The sequence below is a fragment of the Lichenostomus cassidix genome, chromosome 28 (assembly GCF_008360975.1).
Source record: "Lichenostomus cassidix isolate B80296 chromosome 28, HeHo_3.0, whole genome shotgun sequence".
Taxonomy (NCBI): domain Eukaryota; kingdom Metazoa; phylum Chordata; class Aves; order Passeriformes; family Meliphagidae; genus Lichenostomus; species Lichenostomus cassidix.
In genome coordinates, this window is record NC_139508.1 from 4,250,261 (window position 1) to 4,268,967 (window position 18,707).

The following is an 18,707-nucleotide window of genomic DNA, read 5'->3' on the forward strand; positions in this document are numbered from 1 at the left end:
CACTGCCCCCCATTCCTGCTCCCCCAGCCACAAGGAAAAGCTGGAAGGTGCAGGAAGAATTTTCCTAAATCCCCCGAGTTTCCAAAGCCACTATTTTTCATTAAAGTAAAAACAGAGGTGCCTGGTCCCCTCTCCCCATTGCACCCTGCAGTGCAAGGACTCCTAAAAACCTGTGATTTACAGGAAAAATCACCCCACGGACTGCAGAGGCTGAAAAAACCCATCATGGTGGGGCAGGGGGCAACCACCATTTCCAGTGTGTGGCCATGAGGAACTTCCAATCCCATGGGGAACTTCCCATCCCAGTGGGGTCCTGCCCTTTGTTATCCCCACCCTGGAGGACACAGGGTCCCCTGAAGGCTGCTGGACCCCAAAATCTGAGGTGGGGAGGTCTGTGTGACACGGGGGTGGGGGCTCAGGAGGGAGGAAGAGGAGGGCTGGGGTGTGAGGGTTGGCTCTGTGGGATCAGGAAAGGAGGAAGAGGAGGGCTGGGATCTGTGGGATCAGGCTGTCAGTGGGATCAGGGAGGAGGAGGAGGGCTAGGATGTGAGGTTGAACCTGGGATCTGTGGGATTAGGCTGTCGGTGGGGATTTGGGAAGGAGGAAGAGGAGGGCTGAGGTGTGGGCTCAGGGAAGGAGGAAGAGGAGGGCTGGGGTGTCAGCCTGGGCTCTGTGGGATGAGGCTGTCAGTGGGATCAGGAGGAAGAGGAGGGCTGGGATGTCAGCCTGGGCTCTGTGGGATGAGGCTGTCAGTAGGATCAGGAGGAAGAGGAGGGCTGGGATGTCAGCCTGGGCTCTGTGGGATGAGGCTGTCGTGGGATCAGGAGGAAGAGGAGGGCTAGGAGGTGAGGCTGAGGGATCAGGCTGTCGTCACTTCCTCCGGCGCAGGGCCTGGCGGGGGGAGCGGGAAGCGGGGAAAGCCGGACATTCCCTGGACATTCCCTGGACATTCCTGGACATTCCCTGGACATTCCTGGACATTCCGGCCCTGTCCATCCCTTTCCCTGGCGAAAACCTCCCGGAGCAGCCCCGGGTGGGACTGAGCCCCCACCCAGCACCCCCAGCCCACGCTGCCCCATGTCCCTGGGCTCTGGGGTGCCCCTGAGCTGCTGCAGCTGACGATGGATGTTGCCACCCCATACATCCACCCTATCCCCCCATGGGTGAGACCCCCCTGCCCCTGAGCACCGCCAGACAAAGCTGTGACAGCCCCGTGGGCTTTGTCTGGGAGATCCTGGGAGTTTTTCCTGCGAGAAATCAGGGAATGGGGACAGCACCCCGGCCCTGTTTTGCCTCGCTGCTGTCCCGGCAGCTCCCAGCGGCTGTGCTGAGCGATGCAGAGCCCGGCAGGAGGTGGAGAAGCCCGAGCTGGATCCCCGGGAGAGCTGGTTGGTGTGCTCAGCATTTTCTGGAGGGTTCAGAGCAGGGGGAGCAGGGCTGCCTCTGATCTGTGTGTGCCCACGTCCCAGCTCTTGTCACAGCCACACTGGGAATCGGCACCAGGGTGAAATACAAACCCCAGACTGAATATTTGAGTCAGATTTGCTGAGTCTGGCTATTTACCATAATTATTAACAACGATTCTATCCATTCCACGGAGCAATTTCAGTCCCAGGGTATGAACAAGCAGCAAAGAGCCTGTCCTTGCTGCAGGGATGTCCCCAAATCAAAAAGGGCAGGTGGGATTCAGCTGTTGGCACCACACAGTCCGGGGGCTCATGAGGAAACACTTGCTCCATGCCAGCATTGGTGGGAAAACTTCATGGAGCCACCACTGGCACCCTGGGCACAGCCTCTGGAGGTGGGCTGGGAGGAAGGTGACCTCCTTTCCTCCAGCTCAGATCCTCTGCACGTAATTCCCGGGGAAAAGCCCTTCCTTGCCGTGCAGCCGGCCCTTCCACCAGCCGGACGCATCTGGGGAGGGGAGAAGAGGCAGGTGAGGTGTGCTGCCAGCATGGGTCGGGCAGCTGGGCAGGGCAGGAGGCTGGTACCTTCCAGCAGGATGTCAATGATGTCCCCAACGTTGAAGCTGAGCTCGTCCACGTCCTGCCCCAGGTACTGGTAGAGCGCCCTGCACCGCGGCCCCTCCTTGGGCTGGGGCTTGGGGCGCCGGGCTGGCGGTGGCCGCTGGGTCACACTGCGCCGGCGCTGCATGCTGGGGGTGACAGGGAGGGATGGTCACACCGGGGTGGGGGATGGTGGATATGTTGCTCCCTGCTGTCCTCAGTGTACTTCCCCCACCTGAGTGTCCCCTCTGGGATGTCCCCAGTGTCCACAGAGTGACCCCAGGGTGTCCCTAATGTCCTCAGAGTGACCCTTGAGGCTCCCCAAAGTGACCACCGGGGTGTCCCCAACATCCCTAAAGTGGCCCCAGGGTGTCCCCAATGTCCCCCCCCCCACCCGAGTGACCCCTCCAGGGGTGTCCCCAATGTCCCCAGAGTGACCCTTGAAGGGGACTCCAAAGTCCTAGTGACCCCCAGGCTGCCCTGATGACCACTGGGGGGTCCCCAAAATGATCCCCAGGGTGTCCCCAATGTCCCCAAAGTGACCCACAGGGGTCCCCAATGTCCCCCCCACCTGAGTGACTGCCCCAGAGCATCCCCAATGTCCCCAGAGTGACCCCAAGACCATCCTGGTGACCCCAATGTCCCCTGCTGGCCCCATCCATGGGTATTGTGGAGCAGAAAGGCCTTGCAAAGCGAGTGCCTTGCTGCCCTTGGAAAATCCTTGCTCACTTCTGTGACTTTGGCTAACTAAAAAAGCATTCTGGGAATGATTCGGCTAAACTAGATGCGAAAAGCAAGTTACAGAATTGTAAAACAATGATTAGAATCAATCAGTGCTCACACTGTGGGGCTCATGGTTGGTCACACCTGATGCTGTTCCTATCGTGGTCTCTGGTGGTTGGTTAAGCTCATTTGTTGTGCCTCACGAGCATATAAACTCATAACAAACTAACAGTTTAAGAACCCTAAATTTTTGCAATGAAGTGTCTTTGCCATACCACGGTGAAGTCCGTGCATGTCCTTAAAAAACACTGCACATGGGCTGCTCTGAGCCTGCAGTTCAGGTGGGTGTTCCCAGTGCAGGGACTGGGGGAACTGGGGCAGGATGAGCTGCACTCCCCCCCGCCCATCCTGAGGTGCTTTGTGCCTGCAGGTGGATTCTCCCAGTGCAGGGACTGGGAGAACTGGGATAGGATGTGCTTTATCCTCCTTCCCACTCTGCTGCCCTATACCCATGGGATGCTCTGTGCCTGCAGGTGGATTCTCCCAGTGCAGGGACTGGGAGAACTGGGATGCGCAAGAGCTGGGAGGTGTGTCCTTCCAGCAAAGCCAGATTGCCCCAGTTGCCTCCAGGGGAAAAAGCATCTCCTGGTGCTGCTGGCAGTGGGAGAGGAGGGTGGGGCAGGCAGAGGGACATGGGACAGGACCTACCCGGCCACGCCCTGGTCAGGCACGTTGAGGAAGTCCATGTTGTGCTCGGATGGGGGTCGCGCCTTGGGCTGGTGGCCAGCGCTGCGGGTGGGAAGAGCTGCAGCCGGGGGACCCCTGGTCTGCTTCTGGGGCATCCTGTAGGTGTCCCGCTGGCCTTGGCCATCGCCTCGGGGGAACTGGGGGGCTCCGTTCCTGCAGGCTCCTGCAACACCCCATCCCAGGTCCGTGCAGAGCCTGGATCCCAGCTGGGGTCCCCCCACCCTGCTGCCCCCTCCTCACCTCTGGGTGCTGCTGGAGCACTTCGGGAGGGTGCTGGACACCTGCTGCCACCTCTGCCCTGTGCTGCCCCCTTCCTTGTGGGCTCTGGGGGGACACAAGCCCCCCGTTAGGTGACAGCTCTAGGGGCTGTCCCCCCATTTGGACCCTGTTCCCCAAAGCTCCCCGTGCTGCCCCATCACCAGAGCTCCTTCCCGGGTGAGACACAAACCCCGCAGGGTACACCCAGCTCATCCCAATGTTCCCAGGCCTCCAGCTGTGCCCTGTGACCCCAGCGCTCCTGTGTCCCACCCCTGCCACCCCCCAGTGCCCTGGCACTCACTGGCATTCCTGGGGAGCCCATCCCCAATGCTGACCGTAAGGGTTTTGCCTCCAGCTTTGAGGGTGGCCACGTCACCCTGGCCTCGGAGGAAGGTGACGTTTCGGGTGCCACCGCCACCCCAGCCCTCCTTCTTCACCCGAAACTGTAGTCTGGGGGCGAGAGGAGCCATGAGGCTGCTGTGACAGGACCCTGTCCTGCTCTGTCCCCTCTCCTGGCCCCCATCCTTACGTGTCCTTGAAGGAGAGGGGCAGCTTGGAGCGGGTGAGCTCCTCGAAGCGTTTGCACAAGAGGCTGATCAGCTCCGTCTTGAAGATGGACTCCAAGAAATTGTCAGCGTCGTTCTCGTGGAGGATGAAGAAGTCGTCCTGCCTGGTGCTGGGGGAGCAAGCAGGGGTGTCAACCCCACCAAGGCTGATGCCAGCTGGGCTGGGGGGGAGTTGGGGGCCCTGCTGGACTTGGGTCCACCCCAGGATATTTGAAGGGTGATTTAGCTGGAAAACTCCTTGACCTCCACAGCCCCATCTGCAAAGCTCCCTGTGGGGAGCCTCCTCCTCCTCAGGGCTGGATGGGTGAGGGGCTGGGCAGCACCAGGGCATGGAGAGGCTGCTGGAGGTGATGGGGGAAGCCAGGCCATGCAGAGCCCGTGGGGAGGGACACACCTCAGCGACACTCCGCTCACCGCCTGCAGCTCCACCTTCTTCTTGAGCACCTCCTTGATCTGCCCCTTCTCAGGCCCCTTCTTCACCTTCTCCCTCCCGATCAGGTAGAAGTACTTGGGGGTGAGGATGAAATCCCTCTTGATGGGCTGGGAAAGAGCAGCAGAAGGGGGTGAGGAGCTTTGCACAAACCCCACCCAAGGGAAGCCAACACCAGCTGCAGCTCAGCCAGTCCCAGCCCCAGGAGTGTCCTCACCTTGAACCTGCGGTCGTATTTGGTGATGGAGTCGGCGAAGTCGATTCGCTCCCGCTTGGCCAGGAACTGGCGCAGCTCCGGCCGCTCCTCCATGCCCAGGTAATCACCCACGAAATTCCTGTTGATGCTGTTCCTCCGCCGCTCTTTGAAGTTGTAGAGAATGCTGGCAGCTGGGAAGGACCCCGAGGCCATGCTGGTGGGACAGGGCTCTGTGCTGGTGGCTCAGAGCCCCCCAACCAGCTGTGGCAGCTGTCACATGGATCATGGCACCAGCAAGTGGGGTTTGTTCTGTGCCTTGGGAGGAATCCCAGCTGCTTGAGCTTGGCTGGCTTTGAAACCCATGAACTGCCTTCAAAAACCCTCGTGCTGTGGGAAGGAGGGATGGACCCAGGTGCTTCATGGGATTTCCTCCTCGATTTTTCACTGCATGCTTGGGAAGGTGGGAAAACCTGGGATAGGGTCAGGCAGGGAGCAGTGGCTTGTCCCATCCTTGTGCCAGCACTGACTCCCAGCTGCTCACCTCCATCCCTGTGCAAGCAATGAAGCACAGAGCCAGACAGCACAAGGATCTGTGTCTGTCCCGTGGCCCCTGCCAGGGCTGGGAATAGGAGCAGGAAATCTGTGCTCCTCTCAGAGTGGGAAAAGCCTCCCAACATCTCATGGGCCAGTTCCTCCATCGCCTGATCCCTACTAGTGCCATGATCAGGAGCTGCTGCTCTGACAGCTGGGCTGCCCCACTGAAAGGCACCCTAAAAGGACAGCAGGGGTGGCACTGACCCCATCCTGGCCCGGCCTTACCCTCCTCTCTCATCTGCTCGTATTTCCGGATGGCGATGTGTCTGCGCCACGCCTTCTGGATCACCCGGGCGAAGCCATCGAATTTCCTCTCCCGCATCTCCTCGAGGAGGAAGAGCTGGGAGGGACAGGCAGTGCTGAGCCAATACACCCCAAAGCCTCCCCAGTGCCACCCTCAGTGTCCCCAGAGGGCTCAGGGCCACGCACCGACTCGGGGTTCTTGACGAACACCTTGCTCCTGCCCATCTGGTACTGGTCAGGGTCCATGTTGACCGAGCGCAGGAGGTGCTGCACTCCCTGGCGCTCATCCCCTCGCCACGATGGCCACGTCTCGGGGGTGAGGATGGCATAGCTGTGGGGAGAAACCAGTCACAGGATGCCACAGTGGTTAGGGGTGGAAGGGATCTTAAAGCTCATCTCATTCCACCCCTGACATGGTAGGGACACCTTCCACCATCCCAGGCTGCTCCAAGCCCTGTCCAACCTGGCCTTGGACACTGCCAGGGATCCAGGGACAGCCACAACTTCTCAGGGAAATCCATCCCAGCCCCTCCCCACCCTTCCAGGGAACAATTCCTTCCCAATATCCCATCTCTCCCTGCCCTCTGGCAGTGGGAAGCCATTCCCTGTGTCCTGTCCCTCCAGCCCTTGTCCCCAGTCCCTCTCCAGCTCTCTTGGAGCCCCTTCAGGCCCTGGCAGGGGCTCTGAGGTCTCCCTGGAGCCTTCTCTTCTCCAGGTTGAACACCCCGAACTCTCTTATCCTGTGAAGCTGCACCAGGGCCTCCCCACCCTCCCAGGGCAGAATTTCCTCCTAACGAGGAGCTGTGGGTCAGGGCTGAGCTGTGGGATCTGCCAGCCCCATCCCTCACCGTTGCAGGAATTTGTGGAAGAGGCGGCGGTAGGCAAACCCTGCCCGGCGCACCCGGATGTTCTCCTTCAGCCCCAGGTACTCGACCTGGTGCTTCACCCTGTGGGGACAACGTGGGACAACAGCTCAGGAGGGGACCTAAAGGTGCACCTAAAGAGCACAATGAGTCCCCACCACTCCTTGTGCTCCCCTGGGTGTGAACATCTCAGAGAGAGCCGCCCAAGGCTGCAGTTTTTGGAGGAAAGCTGGTCCTGGCCACCTCTCCATGGCCAATCCCATTCCCTGGGCTCTGGGGGCTCCTTGTTACCTGCTCTCCTCCCAGTCCCGGGGTTTCTTGGTCTCGTTGGGTTTGATGCAGCGGATGTAGTGTGGGGTGCACTTCATGAGGGTGTTCACCAGGTCGTTGGCCTGTTTCTGGTGCAAGGATCGACCTCTGTAGTGTCAGAGGGGACGGTGGGAGCACAGCCCCTGCCACGCCCCAGAGGGACACACCCTGCAGCCCAGGGGACACACCTTGATCTTGGAGCCTGCGGTGGTCGGTCGTCCCTTTTTGTCAGAATCAAGTTTTTCTGGGAAAAGCATCCGGATGAAACCACTGGAAGGGAGGTGACAGTCCCCAGGTGAGAGCTGCCAGGCTCAGCACGGCCTGAGCTGAGGCTGACTGCAGCTCTGCCTTCTGCTGCTGGGAAATCCTGTGCTCTGGGGCTGTATTCATCCTCCCCAACCACCCCTGGGAGCAGGATCAGATTGACCTTGCTTGGAGCATTGGGGGTTTGGCTTCCATAGGCGTCCTATCAGTGTCCTAAAATAGCATCAGTCCAAGTGGATGATCCCACTGGTGGATGATCCCACTCTGCCCAGCTCTGGGATGCCCCCAATGCCCATGGGGTGATGCAGGACTGAGCACTCCGAGCTGTGATGCCCACAAAGGCAGGATTGATGCCTTAAGGATTTTTAGCTTCTATTTTTCATGTAACTGTAGTTCTGGTGTGCAGCTCCAGGCTGCATATAAAGTGCTAAAAACCTCTGTTCCCAGCATTTTAGCCAAAACACTGCTCTCAGTGGAAAATGCAAGGACACTTTGCTGCCTCAGAGTCCCAAAACATGTAAAAAACAGTGAACTGGGGGAAGCAGGCTTGGGGTGGTTGACATCATCACCTGAAGGTGTAATTGGAGAATTGAGGCTGATATGTTAATAGACTGAACTTAATAAAATGTGGAGATCTCGTGACTCAGCATCCATTTTGGGTGTAGCCTCACAAGTGGGCTCTGTCTGCCCTAAATATACCTAAAGGCATTTAATAAATTTGTCTGCTTTTTATTCTCCTAACCTCGTCTGCCCTCTGTTTCAGGTAAGCCCTATTTTAGGACCAGCCTTTAAGGTGAGGATGTTGAGGACCCTGCCCTGTGCCCCAGCCCTTTTGGGGTGCCCCAGCCCTTTTGGGATGCCCCAGAATCCCAAACTCACTGCTCACTGCTCTGCATGAGCTCGATGAGGTCGGTGAAAAGCACATCCCTGTTGCGCTCGCAGAAGCCGTTCACATCGTAGGACACCTGGGGACAGCAGGACACCTCAGCTGCAGGGGTTGGGGCTGTGGGGCGCAGGCTGTGGGGTTTGGGGTGCCCTGCCCACCTTGCCAGCATAGTGGTGGATGACAAAGCCCGAGTTCCAGCTGTTGAAGTGCTCATGGGTGCCCACGGCCGCCTGCAGCTTCTGCAGCAGGGTCTGGTCGGCGCCCTCGCCCGTGGCGTGCATGGTGGCACAGACGTCATCCAGGACACTCATGATGCCAGGAGGGTTCTGGGACAGGAAAAAGGAAGCCATGGGTGTGACAGGGTCCAGTCTTGCACCTGGGCACAGCTGCTTCATGTTGAGCAGCAGCTTGGAGCTGCTGCTCTCCCACAGGTGCTGGCAGTGTCCAAGGCCAGGCTGGACAGGGCTTGGAGCACCTTGGGACAGTGGAAGGTGTCACTGTCCATGGCAATGGTGGCACTGGATGGGCTTTAAGGTCCTTCCAACTCAAACCATCCTGGGATTCTCTGCTCCTTGGCAGGACTGGTTTCTCCCACCTCAACAACAGAACCCACCCCGCCCTGTCTGGATGCCTCTGCTCCCCAAAAATCCTCCCTGGCAGAGGAGACCCCACTCACCAGCTTGTTCTCGATCAGGTCACACACCACCTTGTTGTTGAAGTACTGGATCTGTGTCCACTTGATCCCCTCCTGCACATACTCCTCCTGGGGGAGCACAGGGAGAGCTGGGTGGACCCTGAGCCCCCGGGATGTGCTGCAGACCCCCTGCTCCAGCTGGGGGTGCTGGGGAGAAGGGGGGTGCAGGATTTGGGGTGCTGGCACAGCCCTACAGCCCCCCAGCCCTGCCCCCCTATACCTGCTCTGCCTTCAGGGTCAGCTCGATGAAGATCTGCTGCAGCTTCTCGTTCACAAAGTTAATGCAGAATTGCTCAAAGCCATTTTTCTGGATGAAAGATGGAAGAGAAAAGGGTGCTGAGTTGTTTTCTGCTCCTCTGGCTCACTGGGAGGACCCCAACCAGCACCTCTTGGGTGCTGCTCTAGGGACCCTTCTCGGGGCCACTGACCCAGGTGCTGTCCTTGCTGTGGGGGCAGAGCAGGACATTCCCAGCTGGAATCCTCCAGCACAGCCACATCCTGGGATATCACCCACCTGGAATATCTCAAAGCCATAGATGTCCAGCACCCCAACGCTGTACTCCTCGTACGGCTTCTGCATGGCCCTGTTGATGGACTGTGGGGGCAGAGGGGACACAGTGGGCACAGGGCAGTGGGATTGGCCATGTCCTGGAGAGGATGGTGACCATCCCCTCTCCAGCCAGCCCACAGGCCCACACACCTCCACGAGGAAGTCGAAGACGCGGGCGTAGAGCCCCTTGGCCAGGGCGTCGCGGGTGTAGGCAGCCTGCTCCACGTTGAGGGTGACGGTGATGGACTCGGAGCGGCCACCCCACTTGCTGTCCATCTTCCTGCTGGTCACCTTCTCGTTGAGGCGCTCCTGGTCCACCCCCAGCAGGTAGGCAGGGAAGGCCAGGGCTGGGCACAGGGGGGCTGCTCAGAGCTGTGTTCTGCCCATCCAGAGCCCCCAGCCCCATCCAAGGTGAAGGACAGCAGTGGGACAATGACAAGGGACATGGGATGGGCCCTCCCTCTCCCCAGGTGACACCTGCCATCTGTCCCCTGGCTAATCAAGCTTTGGCTGAGCCATTTGCTCGCTGCCTCAGTTTCCCTGTCTCTAATATCAGGAAGGTGCTGGTACCACCTCCCTCGCCCACCGGGGGATTTGTGACGCAGCCAGTTTGCCGCTCATTCCCAAGTGTCCCTGTGACTGTCCCCACCCATCCCCTGGGGCTCCTTGGCTACTCACAGTCAGCGTTCTCCACCCGGGCGTAGTTGCCCTCCTCCCGAAAGCTGATGTTGCCCAGGTGCAGGATCCCCGCCACGATCTGCAGCACCAGCTGCTGGTCCTCCCCGCAGATGCCGATGACCTGCATGGCGTTCTGGGGGTGTGGAGACCCCGTGAGCCTCTGCCCGGCCCCACAACCTTTGGGGAATCCCCATCTGGGCACTCACCATGGTCTCGAGGAAGTCACTGCGGTCATCTGTGCCCTCCACCTGGTAGGTGTCTGTCTGGTTCAGGTAGAAGTAATAATCTGGGCTCATGATGCCCAAATTCTGCCTCTGCTCTTGGGACGCCCCTGCGATGAGCTGGGAGGGGACAGGGGGCTGTGGTCACCCAGCTCCTGGTCCTCCCTGCAGCCTGGTGGCTCCAGAGCACCCTCATACCTGATAGTAGATGTGGAAATTCCTCTCGCACTCATTCTGGCTCACCACCCGTGACTTCTCCAGCAGGAAGTTGGAGATCTTGCCCCCATCAGGTTCTCCGCCCCGGCTGAACTGGATCTCGAAGTATTTTCCCTGTTTGGGCACAGATCCTGCTCAGAGCCATGGGATTGTTCATTCCCCCCAGCCCTGGCTGCTCTCCCACCACACCAGGAGCTTTGCTGGGCTGTGCAACCCCTGGCTGAAGACAGTTGGGTTCTGTGGAGACCTCATCGCTCCCTACAGCTGCCCAAAAGGAGGCTGGAGCCAGGTGGGGTCAGTCTCTTCTCCCAGGTAATAGCCAGCGGGACAACAGGACAAGAGGAAATGGCCTCACATTGCCCCAGGGGAGATTTAGGTTAGATATGAGGAACAATTCCTTCATGGAAATGGTGGTCAGGCACTGGAACAGATTGTGGTGGAGTCACCATCTCTGGAGGGATTTAAAAGATGGGTAGATGTGGCACTTGGGTACATGGTCCAGTGGTGGCTTGGCAGAGGTGGTGGAATGCTTGGACTTGACCTTAAAGGTCAGCTTTTCCCAGCTGGGTCAGCGACTCTGCTGCACTGCTGACCCCCTGCACCTGCCCTGGCACTCACGAAGCGGCTGGAGTTGTTGTTCCGCACAGTTTTGGCATTCCCAAAGGCTTCCAGCAGCGGGTTGGACTGCAGGATGATGTCCTTCACGTGCTGGTGACACAGGAAGGGAGGGCTGAGCACAGCTGTGCCCCACAGCTCTGGGGTTGGGGACAGAGCTGGGGTTTGGCATGTCCCCAGCCCTGGAGTGGCTGCTCTGTGTGCCACCAGCTGAGGGCTTGGGGTCAGGGTGGAGGGGATCAGCTGGGAGGTGAAGTGATGAGGGGCAGGGGGGACAACAGACTCACCTGGACCTTCTCCCCACCCCCAGACACTTTGGAGATGTAGCCCATGATGTATTTCGCTGCCACCGTTTTCCCAGCGCCGCTTTCTCCGCTGTGCAAACAGCAAAGCAGGGCAGATGTGAAACAGCCCCACCTGAGTGCCCATCCTGGGGGCTTTGGGGTCCTGGAGCAGGACCAGAGCATGACAGTGAGTTTTGGGGACCGTGGCCACTCCCTTGGGTATCAGTGTGAGCAGAGCATGGCTCGGTGAGAAGCTGCTCCGGGAGATGTTGGATTTTTTTGTTGGCGGATTTAGAAGGGGAGGAGGGAGATTTGGGAGCCTCAGAGGGAAGTTCCCAGCCTTGCCCCACATCCTGACCATTTCCCTTGCAACACTGCACCGGAAAGGTGCATTGCACAAGGCTCTGGCCCTGCCCAGGACCCTCCTGGTCACAGCCTTGCCTGGGGCTTGTGGCCATGGGGGTCCCTGCAGACACCCCAGAGTCCTGGAGCCACCTCTCTTCAGCCACCTCTTAGCTGGGAAACCCCTGGGTTGGGGAGATGGGTGATGGGGACAGCTGTCCCCAGGGGCAGGGACACCCCAGCTGTGCCCCAGTGTCCCCCAGTACCTGATGATGACGCACTGGTTCTCCCCATCGATCAGCATGTTCCTGTACATGTTGTCAGTCAGGGCGTAGATGTGGGGGGGATTTTCATACTGGGCCTAAAGAGGGGACAGGGACAGCAGTTTTTGGCACAGAGCAGCCCCAGCTCCCCTCCCCAAACCCCATAACCCTCAGGGGAATCAGCCTCTTCACACAGACCCTAAAAAGGGGACAAGGACAGCAGTGTTGGGCACAGAGCAGACCCCAGCTCCCCTCCCCAAACCCCATAACCCTGCCCACGTGGCAATCAGTCTCTTCCCACAACCCCCAGCTCATCAGCAGCATGTCTGGTGCTTTTTGACTCTCCCCTCCTCCTCGGGAAGCTCGCTGGGGCAGAGCCACTCCGGCTGCATTTTGCCATGTTTGGGTTGCTTTAGGATGCATTTCTGAGCTGAATTTCCCAGGAATGCAGATTTGCTGCTGGGTTTCACCACCGACTCTTGTTGGGAGCCCTGACCCCTGCAGCCCCCGAGGGGCTGGGGAGGATGGGAACCCTCAGGTGACACGCCTGAGGATTTTGCACAGAATTAACCCCAAATCGCCCGCGGCAGCCTCACCGCGCCCTGGTACAGCTCGATCTCGCGGTCGGTGAAATACGGCATCTGCTTGAAGGGGTTCACCGAGATCAGCACGGGCCCGATGTAGGTCTGGGCAGCAGGTCAAGGGCTGTGTGTCCTGTGCCATGTGCCATGTGTCCCCTTCCCACTGCCCAGCCCCACCCTGGATGCAGGAAAGCACTTTCAGGATCCCTGTCATGTCCTGGGAGCTGCACTGGGAATTCCACAAAGATGTTCCCTTCCCATGTCCCCATCCCACTGCCCAATCCCACCCTGGAAGCAGGAAGGTGGTTATGGGATCCTTTCCATGCCTTAGGAGCTGCACCAGGAATGCCATGAGGGTTTCCAGCTTGGCACCAGCAGAGCTGCTCTGCTGCCCTGACCTGGAGCTCTCTCAGCATTTCCTTGGCCCAGGTTGTCCCCTGCAGTGGGATGGCTGCAGGAGCATCCCCTCAACTCCCTGCTCTGGCTGAGGATCAGCTCCAAAAGCTTCTCCAGCATCCCAGAACCTCCTACAATTCACCCTCCACCTGCGGCTTTTGCAGCTGGAGCTAATCCCGATTTTATAGCCAGGGAAACTGAGGCACAAAGAGGAGAGGAGCTGCGGCTCCTACCTTCCCCTGCCCACAGCCACTCCATTGCCTTTCCTGCAGCGTGCCCAAGTAGCTCAGTGCAGCAGGGAGTGGAAAAGCAGGGAATTGCACCTGGGAATGGTGCAGCAGCGGGATGGGGATGAGCCAGGAGATGGAGGTTGGGGATGGAGCAGTGCAGGTTATCCCAAGCCTTTGATATCCCATTTATGTCCCACCTGAGAGAGGGGCAGGGGGACAGCGGCCAAAGGGCAGGAGGAGGGAGGCTTTTCTGGGAAATGCAGAAGCTTGGGATGTTGAGTCATGACTGGACAGAGCCCTGCGTGCAGCAGTGCAGAAAAAAAAGGAAGAGAGAGGCTGCGTGGGGTATTTTTTCCCTCAAAAACCAAAAAAAAATATCCCCCAAAAGCCAACCCCCAAACACATGTGAAGCCCCAGGGCTGCAGGGGGGAGGTGGCTGAGTCACAGCCGGGACAGCATCGCCTTGTAAGGACAGAGCAGCATCTTTTGGGAAACCACAGCAGAGCGGGCAGGAGGCTCAGCCCGCCTCGGTCCTGCTGCCACCCGGCGAGCCCTCGCCGTGCCTGGCTGTGTCCCTCGGGCCCTGCTCCTTGTCCCCAGCGGGGACAGCCACGCCGCGCTGGGGAGCAGGGAGCTGGGCTGGGGCCAGAGCGCTGAGCCATGTCCCCAGGCAGGGGTGGGGTGAGCAAGGGAGGGCTTGGGGACACCTTGGGGACACCTCCCCATCCTCCTCCAGAGCTGCTTGGAGCCCGGCAGTGCCAGCTCCGGGATGGCAGCGACTGGGCAGGGTGGGAGCATTGTGTGGTGTCCCCTGTGTCCTGGCATCGCTGGGGACGAGGGACAGCATCTCCTCCTCCCCGTGCCCGTCCCGCTCCATCCCGGGTTTGCCTGGATTTGCGAGGGTGCAGAGCAGCCAGGAGGTGCTGTGGGCATCGCTGGAGGTGGGTGACAGCAGCGGGGGACCTTGGTCACTGCTGCCACCAGGGTCACTGCTGCCACCCCGGTCACAGGCAGGGACATCTCTGCTGTGCAGAACAGGGGGAGGCAGTGAATGAGGAGCTTTGTTTGGGGCTTTGTGGCTCCAGAGGAAGGACCAAAGTGGATGCTGGAGCACAGCAGGGCAGGGGTTTGGTCGCTGTGTCCCTGCCAAGTGCCCCTCAGCTGCATTGGTGACATTCCCGCAGCCAGTCCCCATCCTGTCCCCACAGAGGACACTCTGAAAGCTCTGCGGCAGCCCTGCCAAAGCCTTGAGGCCAATCCCTGCTGCTCCCCCGCCTGTCCCCACTGCCCGCGGGAGGATACAAAGATGAAATCGTCCATGAAACGCTTCTTGAGGTTCTCCACGATGGCCTCCTCGGAGATCTTGGACAGCAGCACCATGTCGTCCACGCCGCTCTGCTTGACATTGTGGCTCTGCCAGTGGAAGCGCTCCTTGCTGCCCTGCGGGGACAGGGACACAGCGACAGTGCCACCGCCTGCCACCAGGGCTGGCTCTGTCCTCGGAGCTGCCGGGAGCTGGGATTGCTGTCACCTCAAACCAGACACCTCCTGCTTTTGGTTTGGCCAGGGAGGTTTGTCCACCTCCTTGGTTTGGCCAAGCTGGGAATGTGCAGAGCTCAAAATCCAGAGCACTGGGGTTTGTCCCAACCCTCTGGGTCCTTCCTCCCCTCCTGGCACCCGAGAGGAGCAGACAGGACCTGTCCCAGCTCCTCACCCGGGTTCATTAAGAACTCATTAGCTCAGGTTAATGAAGGACTAACGAAGCTGTTGAAGCACAGATCATGAGCCAGAACAACGCAGGGGAAGGAGGGTGGTGACATCCTGTGCACCCCCACATCCTCCTGGCACCCCTGTGCCCCCATGCCCCTTCCCCCTGCCCAGGGAGATGCCAGCAGCCTCTGTCCAGCTGTCCCCACCCCACCCAGCTCTGGTCTCTCAGGGGCAGCAGCAGAACTGGGCTGTGATTTCAGCCCTTCTGGGTGAACACAGCGAGGGAAGGGGAGAGGAGAGGATGATTTCATTGTGCCAAACCCACCCCAGATGTCCCCAGACAGGAGCTGGGCACAGCTGTGGTGCCCTGTCTGGAGCTGTCTGTGGCTCCTCTGTCCCTGTCCCCACGGTTCCTCTTTCACCCCCATGCTCCCATCACCGATTTCACTTCTCCCCCATCACCCCTGGCCTCTTACTCTTTCCGTTTCCCTTTTCTTCTTCTCTTCCCCTTTTGCTTGATTTTCCTGCAGGCTCTCAAGGTTTCAGAGCTCTGGATCCCAGCACCTTTGGAGGTTCCTGATTTTTGCTGGGTGCCCCCAGCCCTCCCCAGCCACCCTGGGGTGTTTGTCACAGCCTGGCTCTGTTGTGATCCTGCAGCCCTGCCTGCCTCCCTCCTCACAGGGCTCTGCAGCCCCAAACACCCCCTGTGCCCCCTCCCCAAACCCTAAATGCAAGCCAACCCTATAGCTGGTTGTGGGGCTGTGTTTCCCTCCACCTTCTCGTGGGGTGCACAGAGCTAGGGCAGCTCAGGGGGTTCAGGGCTGCTCACAGAGCCTGAAACCACCCAGGGAGCTCCTGCTCTTCCTCCTGGTTATTGTTTATGGGCCTTTTGCTTGCCTTCATCCTAATAGCCCCTGGAAAATCCATGTGGAGGAACACAGGCAGGCTCAGCCATCCTCCCCAGGTCACTGTGGTGTCACCTGGGGAGCTGCCAGGGACCCCAAGAGCTGCCCAGCTTCACCCCAACCCCTCCACCTCAGGAGGAGAGGAGCAGGAGGGCAGCCAAACCCTGCTGTGCTCTGTGCCCATCACCCCAAACCTCTGGCACATCACCCCAGGCTGCTGACTGAGGCCAAATTAAGGCAAATTGGAGCATTTCCTGCACTGAGAGCTCAGAGCTTCCTAGCTGACATGCAGAGATTCTCCCCCAGCCACACAACTGCTCAGAGCTGAGCACATCTTCACCTCCTCCTCTTCCTACCAGACAGCTCAGGGGCTTTCCTGGCTCTGCTGGGGCACCTGGTGCAGCCCAGCTGTGAGGAAAGCAGCAGCTCACGTCAAATTTGAGTTTGTCCTGGGGATCTGCAGAGCTCTGGGTGTTCCTGCCCTGTTTCTGGGGGCACAGAGCCTGCCTGGCTGCCCTGAGTGGGGCTGCAGGGCCACTAAACTGGGGAAAATCGGGATGGAGAGGAATTCAGGTCCCTTAAAGCCCTGGCATGACCCCAGCTCAGTGCCCAGCGAGCCTCCAGGGGATGGGGCTGCAGTGGGACACAAATTAATTGGCGTTCAGGGGTTTGGGGCAGCAGTTCCTCAGTCCCCTGCTCTGCCCCAGGCCAAAGCTGCCCAGGGAAGGTAGCCTGGACCAAACACATCCCTGGAGCTGTTCCATCCTCAGGCCAAGCAGGGAGAAGCTTCTGTCCCCCCATAACCTTCCAGGCACCCTTTGCAGCCCCTGTGCAGGAGGGACTTGGCTCCTGAGGTGACAGGTGACACACGAGGAGCCCCTCAGCATCCCCAGCCACCACCCCTGTGCATCACTGCCACCACCCCTGTGCCCAGGGCCAGGATGCTCCTGCACTTGCAAAACATCATGCTGTTCTTCAAAGCTGAGGTCGAAACCACAAAAAAGCAACCCCTGCAAGCCCTGAGCAAGCAGCGGATGCAGCCCAAGGTGGCACCTTTTGAGTCAAGATAGGCCAAGCCCAGAAACAGCAACACCTTAAAAGCCACAGGAAGCCTCGGGAGGAGCAGCAGGTTTGTCACCTCACTGTCACAGCCAGGCTGGGGCAGGGCTGGGGATGGGGGCTGACCCTGAGCTGGGCCCTGGCAGGGGCTGGGGCTTGGCTGCAGAGCTCCTTGTCCTTCAGGAAGCCACAGAGCAGCTTCAGGGGACAGGGAGGGGACAGTGTGGGTGTCTTTGGGGACAGCATGTGAGCAGCCTCTCGGAGGTGACAGCCACAACCGTGGGTGGGAGAAGGTTTGGTTTCAACCTGGCCACTGTCCCCTTCCTGTCTGGGTGGAAATAGCTGGGGACAGCATCACCCCAGGGACACAGAGCTGGGGGCTGCAAGGACACAGCTGTGGCAGCCCTTAGCCCACGGCTGAGCATCTTCCTAATTCGGGGAGCTTTCATCTTCCTAATTTTGAGATCTTCCATCTTCCTAATTTGGAAAGCTCCCATCTTCCTCTTCTGCCTCCACATCAACTTCCAGAAGTGGCTGCTGCCCTGCCAGCAGCCCCTGTCCCCCGCAGCAGCCCCTGTCCCCTGTCCCCTGCAGGGTCCCCCCGTGGGGATGAGCACCCAGCACCCAGAGGGTCCCTGCTGGCCTGGGACACGTGGCTGTCACCCCCAGCCCACGCTCAGCACCAGCAGTGCTGAAATCAGTGGCCAGCTGGCCAGGAGGAGCACAAAGCTGTCCCCTGGGTACCACGGCAGAATCCAAAGCTGTGCCAGCACAGAGCCATCCCCTGGCTGTCCCCATGCTGTCCTAGGGGACACCAGCCCCCAGCACCCCACACCCACCCCCAGCACCTCAGCCAGCCCCAGTGGCTGTCCCCAAGCTGGGCACAGGGTCCTCTCTCCAGCAGGGACACCAGGCAGGTCCCTGGCAGCTCCCAAGGCAGAGGGACAGTGCTGGGGACAGGGGAGGGCAGGGCTGAGGGGGTGACACCCCGGGGTGCCCCAGAGGAGCAGGGTGGGGGTCCCCGAGGGCCCAGCTTGCACTCACCATGGTGTCCCCGTGTCCCCTGGCCAGGCCGGGTGCTGCAGGCTCTGTCACCGCCGGCCCGAGGCCATCCCAGAGCACTTTGTTTTTGCCTTTCTGCTGCGACTATGAGTTGTGACAGATTCTCTTTCCCTCCCCCCACTTCCTCATTTTGCACCGTTCCTGGGCGTGGGGAGGACAGCGGTGGCTCTGCTGCCAGGGGACCTCGCGGTGGCCCTGCCCAGGGTGTCCCCACCTCTCCTGCTGGTGTCACCGAGCCGGGTGAGGGGGGAATGCTGGACAGAGCCTGGCAGGGATGCTCAGAGCCTCTGTGAGGCATTTCCCCTCACCCTGCAGTGACAGGTGGATGTCACCTCTCCAGGGGAGGTCACTCAGTGCTGGGGACACTCTGCTTGGAGGTGGCTTTAGCAGCAAGATTCTTTTGGTTGCTGATCCCCCCCACCCCCCCAGATCTTTTAAATAAAAGAGGTGCAGAGAAAGGTGGGGTTGCTACAGGAAGCCAAGCCTGAGACAGCTCTGGGCCACCATGTTGTCTCTGTCCCCTGCAGTCACAGAATGGTTTGCATTGGAAGGACATTAAAGCTCATCCAGTGCCACCCCTGCCATGGCAGGGACACCTTCCACTGTCCCAGGTTGCTCCAAGCCCTGTCCAACCTGGCCTTGGACACTGCCAGGGATCCAGGGGCAGCCACAGCTGCTCTGGGCACCCTGTGCCAGGGCCTGCCCACCCTCACAGGGAACAATTCCTTCCCAATATCCCATCTCTCCCTGTACTCTGGCAGTGGGAAGCCATTCCCCCTTATCCTGTCCCTCCATCCCTTGTCCCCAGTCCCTCTC

At 59.8% G+C, this 18,707-nt stretch overlaps 1 protein-coding gene across 2 annotated transcripts; it reads right to left on the reverse strand.

Moving 5' to 3' along the window:
- Positions 1-1,530: 1,530 nt before the first annotated feature.
- MYO1F (myosin IF) lies at positions 1,531-18,109 on the reverse strand. 2 transcript variants are annotated; one of them, XM_085040582.1, is made up of 28 exons: positions 17,874-18,104; positions 14,458-14,595; positions 12,545-12,634; positions 11,952-12,046; positions 11,347-11,434; positions 11,063-11,152; positions 10,427-10,558; positions 10,214-10,348; positions 10,008-10,140; positions 9,480-9,676; positions 9,294-9,374; positions 9,000-9,086; positions 8,762-8,848; positions 8,244-8,411; positions 8,079-8,164; positions 7,124-7,205; positions 6,918-7,024; positions 6,612-6,710; positions 5,950-6,094; positions 5,746-5,860; positions 4,948-5,117; positions 4,695-4,840; positions 4,264-4,410; positions 4,036-4,184; positions 3,717-3,800; positions 3,438-3,639; positions 1,992-2,155; positions 1,531-1,914 (listed from the first exon to the last, which is right to left on the reverse strand). In XM_085040582.1, exons 1-28 carry the CDS (start codon positions 17,874-17,876, stop codon positions 1,838-1,840), a joined length of 3,297 nt encoding a protein of 1,098 aa, XP_084896708.1. In that variant the 5' UTR covers positions 17,877-18,104; the 3' UTR covers positions 1,531-1,837. The 2 variants fall into 2 exon arrangements, with proteins under 2 accessions (XP_084896708.1, XP_084896709.1); XM_085040583.1 differs by lacking the exon at positions 1,531-1,914 and having other exon boundaries at positions 1,998-2,155; positions 4,070-4,184; positions 17,874-18,109.
- Positions 18,110-18,707: the final 598 nt, after the last annotated feature.

Bases quoted from the DNA above. Each gene is read 5' to 3' on its own strand.
- MYO1F (XM_085040582.1), bottom strand. The intron at 12,635-14,457 runs GTATCCTCCCGC...CCTGCTGCCCAG, and splicing joins TCATGGACGATTTCATCTTT to ACCTACATCGGGCCCGTGCT. The intron at 2,156-3,437 runs GTAGGTCCTGTC...TGTCACCCCCAG, and splicing joins CCTGACCAGGGCGTGGCCGG to CATGCAGCGCCGGCGCAGTG.